Source organism: Rattus norvegicus, chromosome 3, assembly GCF_021556685.1.
Source record: "Rattus norvegicus strain SHRSP/BbbUtx chromosome 3, alternate assembly SHRSP_T2T, whole genome shotgun sequence".
Classification (NCBI taxonomy): Eukaryota; Metazoa; Chordata; class Mammalia; order Rodentia; family Muridae; genus Rattus; species Rattus norvegicus.
The window spans coordinates 78701956-78726249 of NC_141536.1; the positions used below are offsets into that span (position 1 = coordinate 78701956).

Below are 24294 nucleotides of genomic sequence, written 5' to 3' on the forward strand. Positions count from 1 at the left end.
ATCTAAATCAACTCAACTCAGGAATCACTCCTTGATTTGCACGAATGCAGACTCCTTGTGCCCTCCAGCCCTGCAGCCTCAGTCCCACCTCAGCCCCAGCCCAGTCCCAGCCCCCTCCCACACTGCTCTTGTACTCTGGAGTTTGCATCTTCTCAGGTGTCCCCACTGACCAAGAGTAAACAAGAACCACTGATTCCCTGGGCTCCGAAAATGGGGCAGCAGTGCCCCCTGGTGGGTACTGTTGAAGCATACCCCTCCACAGCCTAGAGAGCCACTCACTAGGAGGGAAGGAAGGTCTTCCCAGTCCTCCAGGGCCCCACAGGGGAGTGGGAGAAGTACCCACTGGCCGTCCCTCTGTCTGCTCCTGTGTGAGTACTTCCATCACGTCATGTGGCTCTGGGTTCTCCTGGGCTAAATGTGCAGAGGCTGTGAGGGATAGTCCATTTCAAAAGGCCTAAGTCTGCACGTTCCACTGGCCTTGCCTAGTATGAAAGTTTCCTTCTGGCTCTCCAGCCCCCTTCTCAGCACCTGTACCCAGGCCTCTGAGGAGGAAAAACAGCAATTATGAACTGGCATCAGCTGTAACAAGGAACCCAATGTCAAGCTTTGAGGTTCATCGAATGGCTCCCTGCTGTCACCCCACATCCTCTCCACCCCATAGTTCAGGACACGACCTCTTCAGGCTGGATTGTTACAAATCCTCCTTTAATAGTTGATTTCAGAGATGAGCATATGGAAACCCTCCCCCACCCTGCAAGGCACAGCCTCACCCACCCTTAGCCCAGGGGACAGGGGACAGCTGCCAAGAAATACCAGTCCAGATCCTCCTTCTCTTGTCCAGACAACTCAGGGTCTTATGCCAGACCTGAGGGACCCATGCCCCTAAGCTGTCAGGTCCCTCACCAAGGAAAAGCTCACTGGGGGCTACCTGGGCCAGTCCCCCAGGCAGCCTCTCCGTTCAGTTCCCTGCTGAACTGAGCTTGGGGGGAGTATTCCAAGTGTGTACAAGAACTGCCTACCCTGTCTCCCACAGAAACATTGAAAACCCATAAAGAAAGTGTCACAGTGGGGAAACCACTAACCTTTCCTGTGGCCTTTCCCTGGGCAGCCATGGGTGCTAGCCCACCCTCCCTGGTTTTTAATATTATATTGTTATAATATGACTTCAGGGTGGGGACCCAGCTATCCTGTGTACAGTAATACTGGGAGCCATTTCAAGCTGTTAAAAATATTCCAGGCAGTAGGAGGAAGAGCTACAGGACAGTAAGGGCCCCATATTGGTGGCAGAAAGGCAGGGAGAAGGGCCCAGGCCCAGAAAGTTCCTACAACCTTCCCAGGGTGGGCCAGAGGCCTCAGTAGTAGATGGAGCACGGCTCATGTGGGAAAGCTCTAGAGGCCCTGTGGGAGACTGAGGGTGGAGAAACACAGGACAGTGGGGACGTCAGCAGCCTCAGTACTTGGGGACCTTGCTGTAATCTTCAGAATGAATGTACCGGCACAAACATATGGACAGGAACAACCCCAGCAGCTGTGAAGGACAAATCAAAGTCAGAATGGCCAGCCCAGGTCCTAGAACCCTGCCATCCAGCTCTACCCTGGGTTCCAGTTACAACCATCCTGACAAGACAGGCAGGCTGCTAAACGAGGCCCAGAGAGGGACAGTGTCCAATCTGACATCACACAACCAGATAGACTGAAGTCAGGGCAGCTCTAGAAACACATGGACCACTCAGCTCACAGGACAGCAGCAATGCAAGGTCAGTGGGGGAGGGGTATGTGGGAACCCAGGGGAAGGAAGGCTGAGTAGGAGGGAGGGACAGACCTCAATGACAGCAACACCAGCACACACGCCCAGAAGGATGCCGAAGTTCTCCTGTAGCCACGCCTGAGCCTTCTCCATGCACCCCTGTGGAAAGATCACGTCAGCCACTACCCAGCTGCAGCGAGCCTGCCCAGAATGGTCTCATGAGGAGACCCCATGCACCTGTAGAGGAAGGTGTGAGCAGACTGGAAGGAGGGATCTAACAAAGGAAGGAGGCCTGAGTGACAGACCACCTGCCTCTCTGAGAATGGTAGAGTCCAGCTCCCGGCTGCCAGCCCCACATACCTCCGGGTGCACAGGCCAGTCCTCAGGACTGTTTTCACTTGCGGTGCTGTTGTCAGACTCACAGAACCCTTTCTTCACAATGAGCTGGTTGTCCTCCTCCTTCGTCTTCTCACAGGAGCATGGGTAAGTGGTCTTGGTAGAGTTCTTGAGCACCGGGTTACGTGTCCAGTTGGAGGGGCTGACCCAGCCACAGCACTTCACCTGTGCAGTGGGGACAGGTTGCTTGACCAGCCACTCAGCCTGTCCTAAACAGCCCACCTCCAGGTGGAGACTCAGGCTGGCCACTTCCGTGCCCCACTGGGGTGCAGTAGATGCCCATCACCCATGGTCTGAACTTCAGTGCTGTGCATCAGAAGGGACTTCAAGAGGCCTCTGAGACACAGCAAGAACTACCAACATAGTAGAGAGCCAGAGTTGGAAGACTCAGAAGCCGTTAGCATATGCATAGAGGGGAGGAGGCAAGTTCAAGTGAAAGGCTAGTCAGCATGTATACAGAATGCATGCAGGGCTGTCTGGCAGGTGGCAAAGGCTGAGCATGGGGCTCTAGGGTCAGGTGCTGGGTTCAAACCTCAGTTCTGCCACTTCAAGTTGAGCTGAGCTTTCCACAAATGAAGACTAGGAACTCAGGTCCCTAATAGGGTGAGGCAGACAGTGTGCCACATGGGTCCAGAGAGCCCAGGGACAGACTGGTCAAGGCCAAGGCTACCTGCCAGTGTTGAGCACCAACTCTGGGGCAGAGCTGCCTGGTCGCCAAAGTGAGGAACAAGACAACATCAATTCCACTGTTTCCAAAGACAAAATACTCTATCCAGAGGGCAGAAAGGCCTTCTGGGATGGAAGCTAACACTGCTCTCCATGAGTTCCTTGGGTAATCGAATCACACGTGGGGGTAGGGGTAGGGGGGTATGAGCCATCTCCTGTGCCCAAGCTTCATCTGCAACAGCCAGAAGGGGGCGCTCTAAGCATGTGTAGGGAAGCTCAGCTCCAAGCTGTTACCCAGCTGCCAAGAGCTCAGACTGAAAGGCAGAAGTGTAGGCACCACAGGCTCTGCCCCAGTGAGTGAACAGGCAAGCCTCACTTGCTCTGTGACACCAGGAAGGGACAACCTTTCCAGGGCCAACAAAGAAAAGGCAACGCTGTGAGCCCAGGAGCTGTCACCAAGGCTATGCTTAGGGGCCAGGAGCACTTGTGTCTTGTCTCCAAGAGTAGTAGCACAGCCACACCACCTCACTGTCACCCAGACCTAGGACTGTAGATGAGCCATCTTGTCACCAACAGCCGTCCTTACCTGCGCCTGCACATAGTCCCAAGCCTCCTCGCGGCTGCTGCTGGCATTGACGCTGTAGTTCTGAATAATGTCCATCACTGTGTTCCCCATCTCCTGCTTCAGCTGTAGAGAGAGTGTGAGGGTCGGGGCTGGACTTGAACCTGGGCCTCACGGCTGCTCATGCTCACACACCCTGCCTCCTCCACCCCAGCACTCCGAGGCTACACTCATGGCTGCAGAACATCCACCATCCTGGTAATCCCTAGTGCACATTGCTCAGTGCCAACCCTGTCAGCCATGGCCTACCCCTTCACCAGGCATTTTCCCTTTCGATGTGGAAAAGCCTCCTGTGGCCTCCCACAACTTTCAAAAGACATGTCAATGTCTTCTCAGTGACTTACAAGGTCCCATACTGTTTGCCCAGGTCTCCCCGGCCCTGGCTCCCTGTTCTTTAGAGCTGTGCTACACCACACAAGGCCTCTTGCTGCCTCTATCCTGTTCCTGCTGCTCAGAATGCTGTTCCCCTGGATGTGGACGTGGCTAGCTCCTCTGTCAAACTTCGTCTCCTCAGAAAGGCCTTGTGGCCTCTCTACAGAAGTGTTTCTCCTACCCCTCTGTCGTCCTTCCTTGGCCATCCTTGCCCAGGACTAAATGATGGCACCATAGCTCATTCACTATTTGGGCTTAGGTCTCTTCTCACCTGGGCTCTGGGTGTTGGCTAGGGGGCAGCTAGGTGCAGGTACAGATAGTAAACACACTTTCCCCATGGTTAGCTATCACAGAGGCTGGGCATGAGACCCATCTCCTAGGGACAGTGAAAATAAGAGGCAGAGAGTGTCAAATTTCTTGTTTTAGTGGAATGGGCTGTGGTCTCTCAGGAAAGCTCCAAGACTGAAAGGCAAGCAGCCCAGGAAGTCCAACCAGAAGACCACCTCAGCCTCAGCCATGTGACCAAGCTGGCTTTCCCTAGAGTCAGTAGCACCACATGAGGCTGAGGTCCTCATAACTGTTAGAGGGGGCAGGGTGAAGATCTGTGGGAGCTCTCCATGGCTGCCCTCCATGGTTGCCTTTCATGGCTGCCCTCCCTGGGATTTAATAGTCCATACCCTGACTAATAGTAGTAGTTGCCACCAGCTGGGGAAACTTGTGGTACCTGTTCTCTGAGGGTTTCAGAGAACAGAGGACATGGCCTCACTGCTTCTCACCAACAGCCAACTGTGAGGAGAGGAAAGATCTGCAGCTAGGCCCCAGAGCGAGGTGAGACTCACAAAGGTGGGAACATGGCCTCCCCCTCACAGCCTAGACAGGCTGGCCACCATCATCGCTTACCCATGAGAACCAGAAGGATCACTGTGTACAGGAAGGCCACACACTTGCCTCTCTTCCTGACATAACCATGCTCTCCAGATGCAGGATGATCTTCCTTAGCCTCCCAAGGGAGCCTTGAGCAGTGTATCCAGGACGCTCACCTACTCCAGCTAGGCCAACTATCTGGGCTCCTAGCTACTTCCCTGCTTGGCCTGGGGAGCCAGTGCAGGCCTCTCAAGTCAGCCGAGTTCCTAGCATCATCTTCAAGAATCCTCATGGGCTTGGGTGTGGCTCACTTAGTATACAACTTGCCTAGGTCAACTCAAGGCCAGTCACCAGCCCTGCATACACTGGGCTTGGCAGGACACACCTGTAATCCAGCACCCCACTCAGCGGGTGGGAGGGTGAAAAGTTCAATGTCATTTTTGGTTGTATGGGCATCATGGGACCAGCCTAGACTACACAAGACCCAGACTAAAAGACAAACCCAAAACTCCCAAGCAAACAGAAAACAGGCAAAGATAAAGCAAAGAAAAGCATCATCGAGTTCTACAGCTCCCAGATCTTTCCAATGGACAGCTCAGCAGTGGCTGACTTTCACAGACTGCCCTTACTGAAATATCTCAACTGACCCTCCCACCTGACCTGTGGCCCAGGGACTGGCCCTGTTCCCTTGCCACAGGCCTAGAGAGGCTTGTGAACTTAGCCAAGCCACACAGCCTTGTGCAAGAACTAAAGTTTGAACTTGAGCTTGTCTGCTCCCCAACTCAGATTGCCATCGGCCTGTAAAGTTCCCTCAGAGTTCAACCACATGCCCATCAGAAGAATTTTAACTGGGGCCAGAGAAGCTCCCATGGTTTGCACACCCCACAACTGGGCTGTCTGCCGGCAGGTCTTGGGTCTGGCTGCCCTGACCATCTGGGCCTAGCTTCTAGTCTCTAGTAAGCAGGAAGTCCCCAGGCCTTGAAGACACATCTCCCCATCACTTCCACATCTGCCCCTGGTAGTAGGTCCCTCTTTTGTAGCCACAGGGCACTGTATTTTCCCAGTGTGGTTGTCATGGCAGTTGGACTTCCCTACCTCCTCCACAACCCTGTCACAGATACCAACAGGTAAGAGGCCCTGGGTGATTTCCACCAGAGTGGGTGATTCCCACGGAAAGCACTCAGCATCCTGTAGTCCAGGATGTGGCTGACACAGCTAAGGTCAGAGACCCAGGCTGGCACCTGGTTCTGTACAGCCATATATGTGGGTTGACAAGCTCCCTGGGGGACAAGTTTCCTGAAGAGGAAGACCAACAGAGGAGTAAAGCCAGCAGTCAGAGCTTTAGAGACTGAGATTCATGGCTGATTAGGGGTCTCTTGTCCCCTTGGTCAGTCCCTGGGATGGTGTCAACTCCACCACCCTCCCCAATTTTTCAAATTATCCCTCCTAGTGAAACCTCAAAGGGCAATATCCCTGGCTCCCATCTTCCCAGGGTATCAGACCAGGCACAGATCATCTGAGAGCTCAGATGACTCCACAGGTCCTACTTTCTAAGAGAGCAAGCCTCCTGGTCACACAGCCAGACAGCAGCAGATTCCATAACCCAGATCCCTGTGGCTCCCAGGATCCTGGAGGCCTCTACCTGGTCAGTCCCACCTCACCTGAGGCTGTCCTCCGCCGAAGCCTGCACTGTTCTTTTCCCAGGTTCAGTGCTAAACATTCAGAGTGTGAATGGCCCAGGACCTTCAAGGGCAACACAGCATCCCACTTAAGACTCTTTCTGGGCCTCTCACGGGAAGTGCAGAAGCCCGCAGAGGCGAGTCACAGGGTGGGGCCTCTCAATGCCAGCAGCTCTCCACAGCTTACTAGTCCACACTGTCTCCTTGGTAACGGTACCCTTAAGCCCTAGCTTAAGTATTTCCTGGACCAAAGATGGCCGGTGTCCTCTGTCTTCCTTTCTGCAGTCCCTCCTCATTTCTGCAGGACAGTGCAGTCTTCTCTAATGTGTTAGAAGAGTCAAGCACTGCTCCCTAGGGTCCCACTGAAGATGCTGCCTGGTACTCCTCGAAGGGCTTTCAAGAAATGAGGCTCTCCACCTGGGGCCACAGGCGGGGCCTGTCGCTTCTAATCGGCACCCGGCACCCCGAGTGATTCAGGAAGCCCGCTGCTCCAGTCTGCAGGAGTGTCATGCACCCAGCCACCATAGACTGACATTCAGCTTGTATCCCTGTGCAGAGCACAGGGGCTCTAGAGCTCTTGGCTCCCTAGAGAAACTCCACCCACATCTCTATGACCCTGGGCAACCAACAGCCAGCTGCCTTCTCCCTTCACAGCTGGGAAGAAAGGGCCATCTGTCCTATAGCTGAGACATTCCATCCCAAAGGAGCAGACCACTCACACGGAAGGATTTTGTCTCTGGGAGCCTGGCCTACCACCTCTGCCACACAGGCCTGAGCACACTCGTGACTTCAGGCTTCCTTAACACCATCTCTGAAACAATCTTCCCTCCACGTGAAGCCCTTTGGCCGCAGGCTGTAGCTCTAGGCCCTGCACTCCAACCTAATCCATGTTCTTAATACCTCTGTACATGTTAATGGGAAGCTAGCACACAGCTGTCATTTGAGGTCAAACTAGCATGCCAACAGGGAAGCAGGAGACCTCATTTCTTTCCTGGCTCCCTCACTCCCTGCTGCCCTAGGAAGGATCAGCAGAATCCTTCCTAGACATCTACACAGCTCAGAGAGTGTATATAACTTCACCTAAGCCACACAGCGACCAGCATCGGAGCTTGCCAAGGAGCAGGGCCCCTGAAGGCCAGACCTGGTCTCTTTATCCAGCACTGGCTGGGTGAAGGCACAGCAGCCAGCAGCCCATGGATGAGGACTGCACCCCGCCCGAGTCTGTGACTTCACCCTGAGTCCTGTTCACTCAGCCTATCCTAACACTGACCACGGTGGGTGCAGCTACCCACCATGCTTACCTGTTTACCCCGGCCCAGCAAAGTCTCCACAGCAGTGATGCTTGCTTACCAGCCAAGGGCCTGGGCCTTGCATCCTCTACCCACCACTGCCCAGTGTCCACACGGCACTGGGAAAAGGCCTTTGGGGGTTCTGACGCATTCAGATCTTACAGAGGGACTGGGAAGTCTGAGGATGTGGTTTGGTGACTCAGTGCTTTCCTGGCACACACAAAGCCCTAGCTCTCATCCCCAGATGGAACAAAACTCGGGGGTGGAGGATGAGGGGTGGTAATGACTGTACCCCTAGCACTTGGGAGGGGGCAGTAAGAAATACCCTAAGTTCAAGATCATCTTTGGTGACGTAAGAACTCCAAGGCCAGCCTGGACTGAAGGGTCTGGGGTATGATTATGTGCACTGATTTCCCCAGGGACACTGTCTACAGGGCACAGGGGGCCCAATGTCCTGCTTGTGGGCCACACTGTCACTGAGTGGCTGCAGCTGCTGTCTCAGAGGACATTTCTGCTAGACACACAAGGCCTGAAGCATCCCTCCACAGAAGAGGAAGCTGAGGCAGAAAGAGACTGCCTTGCCTGCCCAGAGTCTCAGAACCAGTTCTGAGAGTGGGTCTTTGAGGAGTTGCCAGCCATCCTCTAGAAGGCTTCTTCCTCTGCCCTGAGAAGCCCTGCCCGCCCCTGCCCCCTCCAAGTTGGGCCTCTCTGCAGAAATAAACATCACCAAGAAATGTTTAGTCTCCTGCTGTGATTTACAAAGTGCCTGGGGGCCGTGGGTTCTGTTTCTTCCAACTCAGGGGTAAAGGGAAAGAACCTCACCAAGCACAGGGGATCCCCCATTCTGTGCAGGAGGAAGGAGCGGGGTGTGGAGCCTGAGGTAGTCGGGTGGCAGAGGAAGCACTGTGGGGCACACAGCACTGGAAAGAGTCAAGGTCTGACTCTCCCGCCAGCCCTATCAGGGGCTGGGGGCACCCAGAGGCTTCTCCTGAGCTTCTACCACAGATGAGCAGCGGCAGGCAGAAAGACCCTGGGGAAGTCACTCAGAGGCTGCTGAGTGTGTCACTTTGGCCAAAGTCACTTGGCTCTTGTGAGTTTCTGTTTCTTGAATGGAAAGTGTAAACCTAAAACACGTTATGCTCAAGCTTGGCCCCTAATGTGGGGTTGACGCCAACCCAGAGGGTGGTGTTGTCCTTACCAAGGGATGATGGCTCCACTAGGGCTGGGGGTGGCTCTGATCCCCTGCAAAGACCACCAGCTTGGGGTTGGGGATTTAGCTCAGTGGTAGAGCGCTTGCCTAGGAAGCGCAAGGCCCTGGGTTCGGTCCCCAGCTCCGAAAAAAAAAGAACCAAAAAAAAAAAAAAAGACCACCAGCTTCCTACCTAATGACATTGCCATGTACCCTGACTGGGTCCCCAGAAAAGCCACAAGGGAGAAATGAGTACCTGACCCTACACCCTACTGGGTAAGGAGTTTCCCTCCCCTAACCACAGGCTTCCTGCCTGACATCCAGGCAAGCTTCCTTTCATCTAGTAACTCCATCATTTCCTCTTTTGCCTTGGCCACTTGGAAGCTCAGGGCTCAGGTCAGGTTCAGCTATCATGGCGGCTCTGCTCCCGGAGCAGGCTCTCTTCTCACTCATTTTGATTGCAGCTCATGCTGGGAGCCAGCCCAGCTCACCTGGAGAACAGGCTGGGTGTGCGTTACAAACCAAAGTAGACTGAGGGAAGGAACCACTGCAGTGAGTGTCTTATCAGCACGACCAATAAACCAGGATGCCTGGGCTCCCCTCCTGCCTCTGCTGCTCATTGGCTGTGTGAACACAGGTAAACTGTTTAACTTCTCTGTGCTTCAGCACCCACATCTGAAAATAAGATTCCTCTCTGATCTCCTGCATGGTTTCAAGAAATGACCAAACTCGGTGTGTGACTAGCACAGCACCAGGCTCTTCAGTTCTTCCAAGGGCTGGCTGATGTCGGACCAGAGTCTTAGTTTCCAAGAGGAGCCTATGGCTACACAAGCCAGCCCCATTCTGTATAGCAGATGGGAGAGAGGCTCCAGGGCTCATCTGGGCCCCAGTGGGCCTCTGAAGGCAGCAGGGGAGCCTGGGCCTCCCTGACTCTTCCACTAGCAATAAGAAGGCCTGAGTATGATCCTGCCTCTCACATGACTGGGCTGGTGACTGTCGATGCCATGGGTGTGACGGGTGAGCACTGAGCTTGGTCTATGGCCTGTGTGTGGACCCAGCAACAGAGACACTGGTGTCTGGGTGACTGTGACCAATGTTCTTTCTCAGCATCCACTTCTTCAACATGCTGGCATACGCCTTCAATCCCAGCATTTAGGAAGCAGAGGTGGGTGGATCCCTGAGTTCTCAGCCAGCCTAGGTTACAAAGTGAGCCCCTGTCTCAATAAAAAGCATTTGTTCTTGTCCACATGGAACTCACCCTGCAAGGCTACTGTCCAGAGCTCACGTGTGTGAAGCTTCTAGAAGGTGCCACACAGCAGGTGCTCGGACCTGAGCAGTGGGCAGTCATAGTTCCCAACAGCCAGTCTGAAGGCTCCGTGCTAAGCTTTCTCAAGTGCCTTCGTGATCCTTCCCTAGCAAGAAGAAGGCTATCTTAGCAAATTGATGACCCTGGCTGGCACTGCTCTTGCTTCTGGCCACAGCAGTGCAGATGTTCTGCTTGGTGCTGTGGTAGCCATCCTGTGACCACGAGGTGCCATGCTATGGAAACTCCATCCCAGTGGGAGGGCTGACCAGACTCCAGGCTTCTACAGGAGGCTTATGGGGAAACCAGCATCAGACATCCTTTGACCTTAAGCTACAGTAAGTCTGACTTTTCTATCCTGAGAGCTGAACAGTGCTCTGCCTACAAAGGACTAACATCTGTATTATCAGTTTCTTCCCTGGGCTCATCTGTGGCACTTTTGACATACACTCAAGAGCTTTAGTAACGAAAAATGCCTCCCATGGATCAGATGCTCACCGAGCCATGTACTGGTGTTCCCCAGAGTCCCTGTTTACTGAGGGTAAGGCAGGTTCAGAGAGGGAAGTGGTCAGTCTAAGGCCACACAGCATTCTGATTTCCATCTCAAGCTCTAACCCTCCCTTTACTGGTCCCACTTTCAATTACAGGTGCCACCAAGCCCCCACAAACACACTCCCATACACACCAGGGGCAGAGGGCCAACCCTGCCCCGCCCCTCACTAGGGGAGACAAGTCTGGCTGGCCACTCTCACTACCTCAAACACCTTGGTGTCCTTGTGCAGAAGACTTTCCATGACCTCCCAGGCTGTCTGTGACAACTGAGTGGCTTCCTGCCTGCCCCAAGGATCCTGCCTTAGAGGACCTCACCTGCTGGAAGCAGGAAGAAGGGTGCTTACCTTGTCAGCATTGAAGTAGAAGAGGACCCCTACAGTCACCTGTGCGATAAGAATCAGCAGAAGGAAGACGAAGTACTGGGGACAAAGAAGTACAGAGTTAGCTATGGGCCTTCAGGTGTCTGCACCCATCCCAGGAAGAACTCCCTACCCTGGAGACCTGGGTTAGCACAGGTTCAGGGCCCTGACTCACCAGACCCAGCAGGCAGCGGACCTCATTGACAGCACCAATACAGCCCAGGAAGCCCATCAGCATGGTGATGGCGCCCACACCAATGAAGACGTATGCCCCCACCTGCAGCGAGCTGGATGAGGTTTCTAAAGATAAAGAAGGATAATGTGCCCAGTGAGCCATGTACTGTAGGACAAAGGCCGACTGGCTCCAGGTCTACTGCCTGACTCCCCAGAGCTAGGGTTGGGGCAGCCATGTTCCTACCCTTGCCCTGTCCTGGGTGCTCCCTCCCCTCCAGCCTAGGGCTCTTCTTTCCCCTTTTGTTCTCTACACCTCATGTCTGATTTTCCCTGAGATTGAATGCAAGAGGGTGGAGCTGGGGTTGTATTTCCTAAGGTGCCCTGCAAGCCAGGCCTGACATCAGGAGGAGGTGTGGGTTAAGAGGCAGTCACCACAGAGGTTCTGTTGAGGGCCCCGAAGACCTACAGGTACCCACGCTACCAGGGACTGGGGCGGGGAGAGGCTGTGGGGTGGGTAAATGTCAGCTGGTGCAGGATCTTGTGTACTTTAGGTAGCAGAAGCAGGTGCAAAGGCGAGAGGGAGGAAAGTTTGGAAGACTGAGCCTGTGGAGAAAGGGAGACCCACCAGGGAATGGCACTGGGGGGGGGGGTTGGGCAGACCACATAAGGGACTGTGGTCAGAAGGTGGAGGGCAATAGTAATAAAGGGCGTTTTGTATCTTGTTTTGTGTTTTGAGATGGACTCTCTCTTATGTAGCCCTGGCTGTCCTGGGACTCACCATGTAGACCAGGCTAGGCTCCAACTCACAGAGCTCATCCTGCCTCTGCCATGCTCACCAAAACAAGGGGACTCTTTCTTTTTTTGTTTTGTTTTGTTTTGTTTTATGTTTGAGAGAAAGTTTTCTTAGAGCCTAAGCTAGATTAAACTAGCTCGGTTTAATTCTAAGTGCTGGCATGCACTAGACCCTCTCAGGGATCCAGTTCTTAAATGGCCTTTGGGGCCAAGCTCTGCTGGAGCGGAAATGAATCCTTCATGTGTTTCCCAGGGATGAGGCAAGCCAGGGTCAGCTTGGGCCCTCCAGCGGGGGTGACACAGGCCTACTTGGTCATTTTCACTGCTTGCTCACCAAGATGGTGGCTGTGGGGTGAGGTGGGGTGGGCTGTGTCCTTGGATAGGCACAGATGGGAGGTGACTGACAGGAGGCCCTGTTCCAGAGCTCAGGGAAACCCAGGGCCACCTTCCTTGCTGCCAGGCTCTCTGGCACTGTCCCGCTCTGCTCAGCGCACTCCTGGAGCTGAGCTCCTCATGCTGGCCTCACATTCTGGGGATAAGAGAGATGAGGTGAGGCCAGATGCTCCAGTGCCATACACCAGCCCTGAGTGAGGCCCTTGGACTAAAGCCTTTTACACACTCCAGCACTCTCTGAAGTCATATCCAGGTCTCCCTTGGAGCTTTCCTGAAACTTAGGGAGGCTGCGGTGCAGGGAACCTGATCTGTGAGACCCCAAGACCTGCTGTCCCCAGGACAAGGCCTCAGGATACTTGAATCTGTCACTGATTAGTACCTGTCCTAGGGAGTCCCCTGTACTGTCCACAGCAGCAGAGTGTATCTGACTTAGCCAGCAGGGAAACAAGAAGGTAGAAAGCAGGCCACAGAAACTGAAGGGACCCTAGGCAGGTGACCAAGTTCTGTCAGCCTGCCATGACCAGTGGCAAGTCACTTCCTCCTTCCTCCTCTGGAAAATGGGACTTTGTACAGCGTCTCACAGTACTGCACAACTCACCCAGAGCAGTCCTAAAAGCTTCACATGGAGATGAGAGATTCTTTCTGGTGTACTTGTTTGAGGCAGGGTCTCATGTAGCTCAGGCTAGCCTCAAACTTTCTCTGTAGCAGAGGATAGTCTCGAACTTCTGATCATCCTGTCTCTAACTCCAAAATGCTGAGAGTACAGGTGTGTGACTTCTGTGCCCCACACAGAAGTGAGACTCCATGGTTTCAGTCTCATGAGGAACACTGTGGTCATCTCTATTTTGTAGGTGAAGCAGTACAGAGAGGTAAAGTAACCTGCTGAGGACCACACGGCTGGCAGGCAGCACATCTAGGATGACTGACACCCCTCCCCCAAACTCCAGTCCTTCTTAACCAAGCCTGTCTGCTTTCTCTTCTGAAGATCCTTCCATGATGCCACAGAAGTCACGTGGTGCAAGGGCCAGGGCTCCCATCTCTCCTCCCTTGCCTTCTGTGTGCCTTCAGGCAAATTACCCCTCCTCCTTATGCTTAGGGCTTTCTCCTCTGTAAAGGCAGATGATGGAGGGAAGAGTGGAGCCCAGTATCAGGGACCCACAAGGTGCCTAGGTAAGGGGCAGTTGTGGCATACAGAAAGTCCGGAGCCCTGGGTCCCATTCTGACACTCCCTTACAAACAGTATCTCAATGGGCCTCAGCTTTCCAAGTGCCTGGGGAAGGTTTCTTTTCTTTGTATTATGACCTAGATTATTGTCTTGCTTGTATGAAATCAAGTTTTACCCTGTAGCCCACGCCGGTCTACAGCAGTTTACCTGCTCTAGCCTCACGGATCAGTGTTTCTGGGCCCTGGCTGTCTGGGAGCCCCTAGAGGCTGCCATAAACATAGAACAGGCACTCTAAGTGGGTGTGTGATGGGTGTGAACTGGGCCTGGAATTTACACAGTCAGAGCCTTTAAAGCTTGCCCCTACAGGGCAGGGTACAGACAGGAATAAGGTGGCCAGCAGACTTTGCACCCTGGCACGGTGCCTGCTGGATGTCAGCTGGACCCATCAAGCCAGAGTCAGTTCTAAGGAGGGCTTGTCCCTGTTGGAGGGCACTGGAGTGTTAGGGTGGGCACAGAAAACCCACTCAACCCTGATCCAGATACTGAGAGCTCACGGCAGGATCACCCCCTGGAGCCTGGCCCTGAGGACCTGGACAACAGCTGCAGACCCTTCTCTCTATGTCCCAGCCAGGTTCTGTCTTATTTAAATCAAGCAGCTGTCAGAATGGCCAGAGTCCAATCCAGCTGCTTGGGACAGCTGCTGGAAACGAAGAGGGTCAGGGCCTGCCACTCACTGGGGAATGGCTGGCACAGAGCGCTCCTGGCAAGTCACTGCACTCCTCCCTGCCCAGAACTAGGATGGGAGGGCAGTCATGAGGCGGGGCTCCTGAGGGAGGAGGCAAGGTGGTTAGGCCCTGTGCCCTCAGTCAGACCATGCTGGTCAGCTCTACTTCTGAAGGACAGGAGGGAAGCTCATCCCACCCTGTGTTGTATTCAGGACCAGAGCTCCTGGAGCTGGGTCTTGCAAATTACTATTCAGGATCTGTGTGAACTTCAGCCAGTGTCTTAATGGCTCTATTCCTTCACTGTTGCAATAGGCATAGAACAGGGTGACTGGGATTAAGGGCCCAATGTGCACCTGACTGTCCATCACTCCTGGCTCTCTGAAGTGGGAAGCGACTGTAGCCTGCATTCCGCTGCACAGTCAAATGTGGGAACAGAGGGTATGAGACACTCTTCTGAGGGTGATGAGAATGAGTCCCTCCACCCCCATCCCAGTCACCCAAGAATCTGCAGATAATGGTGGCTTTGTCTCTGGGCAGGAATTTGTCTGTCCTAGAACCCTGGCAAGGGCCCCCTGTGTAGCAGTCAGCAACAGGAGCTGGCCATGTCCCTCCCCTCAAGAGCAGGTTGTCTGTGGGGCGGGGTGGGGGGTGCCTTACGTAGGACGGAAATGAAGCTGCTCTTGTCTGCAAGAATCCACACCCCAAAGCCCAGGATCACAGCACCCAGGATCTGCAAGGAAAGAGGCAGTCAGTCAGCGGGAGCCCAGGAACAGGGAGTCAGAAAGCTGCCGAGGCACAAGCAAGGGAGAGAAAGGTAGGAGGACACATAGGTGTTACTTCCATCCTGAGAATGTCTAGGGAACCTCCTCTGCCACACACACACACACACACACACACACACACACACACACACACTCTCACACACACTCACACACACACACTCTCACACACACACTCACACACTCACTCTCACACATACACACTCTCACACACACACTCACACACACACACACTCACTCTCACACATACACACTCTCACACACACACTCACACACACACACACTCACTCTCACACATACACACTCTCACACACACTCACACACACACTCACATACACACTCACACACACACACACTCACTCTCACACATACACACTCTCACACACACTCACACACACTCACATACACACTCACACACACACTCTCACACACACACTCACACACACACTCTCACACACACACTCACACACACACTCACACATACACACTCTCACACACACACTCACACACATTCACATACACACTCACACACACACTCTCACACACACACTCACACACACTCACACTCACACACTCACACACTCTCACACACACTCACACACACACTCACACACACACTCACACACACACACTCACACACACACACACACTCACACACTCACACACACACACTCTCACACACACACTCACACACACATTCACATACACACTCACACACACACTCTCACACATACACACTCTCACACACACACTCACACACACATTCACATACACACTCACACACACACTCTCACACACACTCACACACACACTCACACTCACACACTCACACACTCACACACACTCTCACACACACTCACACACACACTCACACACACACTCTCACACACACTCTCACACACACACACACACACACTCACACATACACATACACACACACTCTTACTGCCCCCACTGGCACCCTTCTTCATGTGAACTCAAGTTTGTAGGAAAAAAAAGCCACACTGAGCTGAAGTGCCTCCAAGCTTAATTAGGCCGTGAGAACTGTGGTGAGGCAGAGTTGGAATGTTGCAGGTTGAGAGTAAATTACTGTGTTGTCTTTAGACCTCTAAATAGCCCTTTATTGCATACCGTGTGTGTGACCTAACGTTCTTGTGACTTTTAGGAAAGTCTCTTTGGAACTTATAAAGACTAGCTGCCGCCAACCCAAACACTAAGAATGTCATCAGATAGCATCTGAGGCCTACAACAGAGATCCCCACCCTCTGGTTTACTGTAACCTACCTACAAGATGTTTCTACCAATAATTTTGAAACGTTTCTTGAGCTTGCCTCATGTCTGCTGGTCCAGTCCCCCTCCCTCCTCCATGCTGCCAATCAGCACCCTAAAAGTTCTATGTATAGGAGCCTCTGAATACCAAACCTGGGCTGACCTTGGGCACTGTGGCCTTCTTGACCCCAAACAACTTGAAGAAGATGTTTCAGAATGTAAAGGAAGAAATGGGTTGAAATAAAGTTTGGACATGTGTCCTAGTTAGCGCCATCAACTTGACACAGCTTAGACTCATCGGAAAGGAAAGCTCCATTGGAGGAAATGCCTAAATCAGATTGGCCTGTGGTCATGTGGGGAGGTTGTCTTGGTTGTTAGCTGATGCAGGAGAGCTCCGCCCTCTGTGGGCAGCCCCATTCCCCAGGCAGAGCATAAGAAAGCCTGAGGGGCAAGCTCTATGAGCTCGCCTGCAAGCAGCATTCCTCTATGGTTTCTGTTTCCAGTTCTTGCCTTGAATTTGTGCTCTGGATTCCTTCAGTGATGGACTGTGACCTGAACGTGTAAAGGTTAAGGAACCCTTTCCTCTCCTAAGTTGTTTTTTGTTTGGTCATAGTGTTTATTAGCACACTTGCACCCCATCCTAATATACCCATGCATAATTGCAATGTGGCCACTGTGTGGACAGCATTTCCCATGTCAAGTGTCAAGCATGACAGGATATCTAGGGATGGTTTAAAGTGTAGAGGTGGCTGGTGTCCCTATGAGAATGTTCCATATGGTGACCACATCTGGACCTGAAACTCTTTTGCTGTGAACATTCTAGAAAACTTCTAAATCAGGTCAGAATTTGCTTTTTATATCATTAAATGAAGAAATAAAAATACTTGGGATTTTTAAAAATGTGCTTACATTTATGATTTTCTTTGTTCTTTTACTACAAAAACCTCCTGAGGGGAAGATGGATCAGTGGGTGGGTGAGCTTGGTCTGTAAGGTGAGGACCCGAGTTCAAATCCTCAGCACACACATAAATATCTGTGCTGCAACCCTAGCATTTGGAGGCAGTGATAGGATAGGGAGATCATGAAAACTCTCCAGCGCAGCAGAAACTAAGCGTTTACCTCAGTCACAGACCCTCTCTCCCCAGCTATGGGACCACAGCCTGGCTGGCCCTCCCTTTCCTTTAGTCCTTTGTGGTTAGGACCTAGCACTCTACCAACCAAGGCCAACCCCGCCTCACCCCTACACTTCAGTCACCTCTGCATGCCCTGTCACGCCTGACACTCCACAGGGGGGTGCTGTTCATATGCCATATTGTGATATCTAGGGGACGGTGAGCAACAGCGCTCTGCACATGCTCAATAACAATACAGCATTTTGGAGACATTTTTGGCCTGTCCTGAGTAGAAGTCACAAACACAGAACCCTGTGGCCTTGTGCTGGAGAAGGAACGAATAAACGCTGTCTCCATTCGCTTCTCCTGCCTGGCTGGACAGATGGACTCTGAGGCTCGTGCCCTTATTGCAGGGGCCTGAGGCCTGGTGAACCACATGTTAGCCAGAGGTCCTTGAAGAGGCCTAAGGTGGGGCATGCCAGGACAGTCCACCTGTGTGTGCATACATGTGTGCATACATATATGAATGTGTATCATGAACAAATCTATAAGTATCATGTTCTAAACCAAAGTTCAGAAAGGGAATTTAGAATGATTCTTTTCAAATATTCCAAGTGCCTATAAGCCTATGCACACATGTAACATTTCTCCCTATAAGTAACTCATTTATACCTCAGAGAAACCCCAGTGCAAACAGCGAGAGGATCATCTCTTGTCTCTCAAAGATACTCATGTCTAGACACTATAGAGCATGAAACCCGGTTGTGGCAAGTACCTGCTATATAATTTATGTCTTAAAACTATTTAGGGTGAAGCAGTACAGGGAAGCTATAACAGCATTCTGAGGCAATGGAGGTCCATTCAGGCTGCTCACACCCTACCACATACAAGCATGCACACACCCAAGCACACACCCATTGTACACACATAAACACACACCCATGTGCACACACTCATTTATACATGAGCACACCAGGGATTTGGCAACACCAAGACAGGACTGCTGATTCCAGGCCAGAGGGGAAGCCTGGGGCCCCAGGAAAACCAGCTCCAGATGTGCCAGGAAACTCACATCTGGGAAGGTGGAGGGTGGTGGGGGGACTTAGTCTGTAGGGGGTTGTGGGGGAAGAATGTCCCCTGTGGCCTCTGAGAGGTCAAGGTGGGGTGTTGGGGGCCTGTTCAAACTGGAACTGTAATAGGCAAAGGACTATGTGGTGTGGTTGAGAAGAAGAACAAAGCAGAGACACTAAGGGGCTGTCTTCTACCACCTTCTTTAGAGGGAGGGACAAGTCTACCCCCAGCCCAGGCTGCAGGCTCTGGGGAGGAACTTTTGCATTTTCAGAGGACCTGCTGGGAGAGGTGACTCCTTTCCACTATCCCTGATCCTTTTAGGGACTGTGGCAACCACAGCTAGAGCCCCTGGGCTAGAGAGGTTAGAGCCTTCAGGATCCGCATACTTACAAAGAACAGCAGATTGAAGAGGAAGAGGAAGTACTTGGTGACTTTGACACAGCCTGCCCCCATCCTGCAGGTCCTGGAGCTCCCTGGGGAGAGAGGGAAGGGTAGCAGATGAGGGAGACAGGTTAGGTGGAGGGCACAGCGGGGATGGGGGGGTTGACAAGGCCATCGTCCCCAGTCATCTCACTCACAAGGAGCAGCTAGCACTGTGCCTGCTTTACATGGTGATGAGGCACAGGGAGGTTGGATGCCTAGCACAAAGTCACACAGCTAGGAGACATGATTCTCTGGTCCAGAGAGATGTCACTACCCAGGGCAGGGAGACCTTCACCTCTATAACATCAGGCTGGAGGTCTCACACGGGGAGACAGTGGCAGAAATTACAGGGCCAAGAGATCAGGGAGGGGCTGACAGACCAGACTGAGACGGGGCTAACTCCCGAGCTTGGTGCGCCTGTCTAGGACCAAGGTTGGGACTTTTAGGGATGCTGAAGCTGGAAAGGTCTCGGTTTCTCACAAAGGAAATAAATAGACATCACAAAGTATCCAACAAACGCAGAGACACAAACATCAGACATAGAATCTTACTCCTGCAGCCCCAGAACAACCACCACCATCTTAAACGGCTACTTCCTGTGTATGCCTGTGCTTTGTAGCAAAACTGTGTTCATGCGGGGGTGGGGGTGGGGGTGGGGGTGGGGGTGGGGGTGGGGGTGGTGCTGGTGCTGGTGGTCGTTATCGTGGTGGTAGAATAATCTCTGCAAGACACGGAAACACAATCTTAGACGTCTCGTAGGAGCAGCACCTACTCATATTTGGGGGATATACATTCCTCCTGAGAATTCATGTGTAGGTAGCATTTTTAGAATTTGGTTGGGGGAGGTTTACAGATCCCGGGAAAATCATTCAAGAGTTCCTGTGATGCCTCATTGCAACCCCTAGATCATGAAGCACGTGGTTGGCAGTCTACACTGGGATGCCCAGGTTGTTGTCTAGTGTTCACAATGGTCACCCTGACCCAGCCACACTTCTGAAGTGACAGAAGCCAGTGTGAGGCGCCATGCCCCTCTTCAGCAAGGGCCCCCAACTCCCTGGGAGCAGGAGGGCTCAGCTGGGGCAGGAAGTTGGCCTCCCTCTCCTCTCCAAGGCCAGACAGGACCCGTGGGATGCAGGGGCCAGCGCCAAGCAGCTGGGCTAGGACAGCTGCATGGGTAGAGCCAGGCTAGGGTGGGGCAGTATAGGCCCGACTGTGTTCCTGCAGTCCTGGGGAGGGGAAGAGGGGGACCCAGGGTAGAAGGAAAGAGGGAGTGGAGACTATTCACACCCTTTCTCCTCAGAATCTCCACATGCACACATGGGTCCCTCACTCTTTTCTGGACACGTTTGCACTCTACCCTCCATGCCAAGTGGAGCTCCACTTCTTCCTTGCGGGTTACACAGACTGGATATGGGATTGGACTAAGAGAAAGGCGTATGGTCTCCCTAGAGAACCCCTTCAGCCATGTGACAGCTCTGCTAACGGAAAGTTTAGATGCCCTTTTGAAAGGGCAGCTTTGGGCACAGGTTGAAGCAACACCATCCAGGGAAAGGAGAGGCTGCTTGAGGGTGGTGGCCTCCCATCTCAGGTAGCACACAAACAGTGGGAAGTAATGCTCACCAGGACATAGGGACTCTAGAAGATGAGAGGAAAGGAAATGGCTGCTCTGTTGACTGAGGTGTCAGGCCCGGGTGTGAGAGGGGCAGGAGCCTTCCATTGTGAGGTGCTTCTGGTCTCCACAGCTCCCACACAGTCTCCACAAGAGGAAAAACAAACTTTGCATGCTTCAGAGAGCTGGATCTGAGATGTCACAGCCCGGGCCTGGCCCAGGGAAGGTCTGCCCGGATACTACAAGGGCAGTCATTGTTTCTCCTCCCCCGGGCCTCCCAGGACAGCCTGCCACCTCCACAAACATGGTAGAAACTGCAGGGTAAACAGCCCAAGAGTAAAGCTAGCTCCCAGAGCAGGGAGCTGCTCTTGTCTATCAGGAACTGCTTTGCTCGGGCCTGTCTATGTTTCCTTCCCAGCACATTCCTAGGAACAGCTGGGCCTAGTCAGGCCAGAGACATTCCTTCCTTCACAGGAAAAACGTAATGTAATTGTGTCCAGAAAGCAAAGTGTCAGGTGCTGGTACCCACTGCCTGTTACGTTAGGACTCCTGGCGGTGCCCCTGAGGGAGACCTATGGTGCAATTCCAGAGTCTCAATTGTCTTCTGTACTGTTTGGCTCTCACATTCTGTAGGAGGTGGGGTCTCCAGGACAGGCTTCCAGGGGGCAAGAGTGAGATCCAAACAATGGGGCCTGCTAAGGGACAAGGAGCGGCCACAGTAAACAGCACCTGCTGTGGACAGCCACCCTTGGTTCTCATGCCCTTTAATCCTCCCAACAGCCCTGGAGGGCCTGGGTCAGGCAAGCTATGAATGGCGCAATGCCCAGGACTGAGTGAGAACTGAGCTCCTCCCACTGAGAAGCACTCCCTTGGGGAGGAGCCCAACTAAAGAATTAGTTCTCACACTCAAAGCATTCACCTGCCTCTACTTCTGGGTATTCCAAGCTAGCCAGAACTTCGTCCTTCCCCAAAACAACCAAAATAAAAACAACAACACTACAAAACGACAATAACAAAAAAATGCACAGTTCTATGTGGAACAGATTTCACACAGCCAAAGACTAGAATGCATGGGCAGACAGGGCAGCTGGCTAACACCAGTGACCACTATGACAGTGACAAACCTAGCTGAGAACTGCCCTGTGTCCCCTTAGCCCATCGTGGAACCACATGACCACCACACCAGTTCTCACCAGGCCCAGGCAGAGGCAGGACAAAACTCTGTTACTTTGGAGCTCCGTGCAGAGTAGGAAGCTGTAGGGCCTGAGAACCTACTCCCTCTCCAAACGTTCACCCGGAGGAGATGGCCCTCCCCTCAGGTGCCTGCCTCTGCCACCCACCACCTTGGCCTCTTTTTCAATGGCTCTACCTCTGCTTTCAGAGTGGTTCAAGTCTGACTGCTACCCTACAGGAGACAAACGATTACCTGGGTGCTGACGGGTGGTGAGCATCCAGGGTTGCTGCTTGCAGGAGCTCTGGATGGGAGACCAGGACTAGACCTCAGGTTTAGAAGCACAGGACCACCCTAGGTAGGAGGCTGGCTGGCGTTCCCCCAGTATCCCAGCCTTAGAAACTGTGGCGGCCTCACACACTGGGCTGAGTCCTTCAGCTTTCTTCAAGGAAACTGAGACCCAAAGGAGTAAAGGGCCATGGCCAAAGTCTCCAAGAGCAGACAGGCAAGGACAGAACTCACTCTGGAGGCAGTGGGTTCCAATCCTGAAACAAGAGCCAGGCTGACTGGTGGGCAGCTCAAGCGAGTGGGATTTGGGAATCACCTTAGGAAGTATAGAAACTGAGAAGCAGCTTTGGGGCAGAGGGTGTTGGGCGGCCCTAGCATGGCTGTCACAGGTCCAGGCCACAGGTCCTTGTGCCTGTGCAGCAGGCAGCAGAGCAAGATCACTCTCCATCCTGTGCATGAGACAGGCGAGACTCTCCGTAAGAACAGACAAGCAGTTCAGCTCTGGCTGGGGATGGGCAGGTGGCCCCATGACGGGAAGTGGTACCAGCTTCAGAGAACCCACAGTCACCATGAGACCTGGAGAAGACCCCAGTGTCTCATTATGGCGGCACGGGGTTCTATCTGGACACGCCTGGCCATTTGAGAGGGTGAGCCGCAGTTATTGCCCAGCAGACAGAAATAAGGGTTGGTGACAGGCAAGGCCTGCCCAGCCCCCGCTAGACCCCATAACAGCTGGGTTCTGAGTACAGACTGACTGCTTTAAAAGAGTTAAAAGGAAAAAAAACCTGGAATATAGTTTAGTTGGTAGAGTGCTTGCCTAGAACATGAGCGACACAGCAAGTTTGAAGCTAGCCTGAACTTGAGGAGACCATGTCTCAATAGAACAAAATGAAAAACAGAACAGAACAACACAAAAACCCAAACAGACATTTTGGCATGCACAAAATGACATATGAAATTCAAATTCACACCCACCAGCCCAGTACTTAATCTCTGGCCCAGCCTGGCCAGGAGATCAAACAGCAGGATCTGTAGGAGGCAGCAAGGGGCATGACTTAGTTGAGATCTTAGATAGGAAGGGAGCAGTGGGCTGGGAGAAGACAGGCCCGGTCCCTAGATGAAAGTTTAGATCTTGGCTCTGCCGTGGTCATGGGGAGGAGCTTCCTGGGGGTGGCTCTCCTCTATGCAGCAGGCCCTTCATGGTGCTGCCTGACAGGAAAAGAGGAAGTCAGGACCTAGAAGCCCTGGGGCTGGCACTCTGGATACCAGGAATGGATGTGGAAGTGATACAACACTTGAAGGAGTCAGGGTGAAGGTCACTTCCCAAATGGACTACACTCAAGATTAGATGCTTTTCTGAATACTTTAACCATCCTCCTGCCAGGGTGTGTTAAACAGGAGTACAATATAGGGACAGAGCTGCAAGCACATCCTATAGGAAAGTTCTGGAGTGGTTGTGGGGAGCCATGCCAGGGGCCTACAGCAGGCCCATTGGCCATTTCTAAGCAGGTATAATTTAACCTGATTGAATGCACAGTTTTCTACCAAGTCAGTTTATATAACAAAATGAACACACCAATATTTCTCCCTTCTGCTGTCTTATGATATTCATCTTAGACCTCTCCAAAAATGATGAATGATGGAATGGGGTGTTGGATGATGGATGATGGATAGATGGGATGGATGGATGAACGGATGAACTCTGAAGAAGGAAGGGCTGTCACGAAGAGTACACAACCTCAAGTGTCAGACACCTGAAAAGTGTCTGAGATGCACTATCCCGGAGTCACCTATTTTCACACACACGCTATGTCTCTGCCATGCCTGATGGGCAGTCTGAGCCAGCTCTGAGTATGTTCCATGTTCCTCTCCACTTCCCCAGAACCCCTGGTGTGGTAGTCGGGGCAGGGAAGGACAGTGTCTCCAGGAGGACATTTCTGTGTCTCCCTCTCCTGTGCATTTGCACTGTGTGTGGGGAGGGGGTTGTCACACACTGGGGCACGGGAGTGTTGCCCTCTAGCCTGACCCGAGGGCCCACACCTGTGTTCCTGAGTAGATCTCAGGAGAATAGTGTGTAGGGAGCACAGTGCTCTGTGGTCCAGTGTTGGGAGACTGAGTTCCAGGGTTCTACAGGGCAGGCCATGCATGACCTGCACAGGAGGCTGCCCAACCCCCACTTCCTCCTTACCTTTTCAGTGACCAGACTGGAGCAGAGCAGCACTTCCTGTGGCAGTTTCTCAGATGAGTTCTGGACAATGGACACACTGTGAAGAACAAACAGCTCT

The 24294-nt window shown here is 52.8% G+C and overlaps 1 protein-coding gene across 5 annotated transcripts in view; it reads right to left on the reverse strand.

Moving 5' to 3' along the window:
• Positions 1-684: 684 nt before the first annotated feature.
• The window catches only part of Cd82 (Cd82 molecule), a 44390-nt gene continuing 20780 nt past the window's right edge, over positions 685-24294 (reverse strand). For 3 of the 5 annotated variants that reach the window (NM_001429482.1, NM_001429483.1, NM_031797.2), the window contains 9 exon segments: positions 689-1528; positions 1823-1906; positions 2108-2308; positions 3396-3497; positions 11024-11098; positions 11214-11338; positions 14945-15017; positions 18909-18991; positions 24198-24273. In NM_001429482.1, the coding sequence (NP_001416411.1) occupies positions 1451-1528; positions 1823-1906; positions 2108-2308; positions 3396-3497; positions 11024-11098; positions 11214-11338; positions 14945-15017; positions 18909-18971 (801 nt within the window). In that variant the 5' untranslated portion in view covers positions 18972-18991; positions 24198-24273 and the 3' untranslated portion in view covers positions 689-1450. 5 annotated transcript variants of the gene reach the window in all.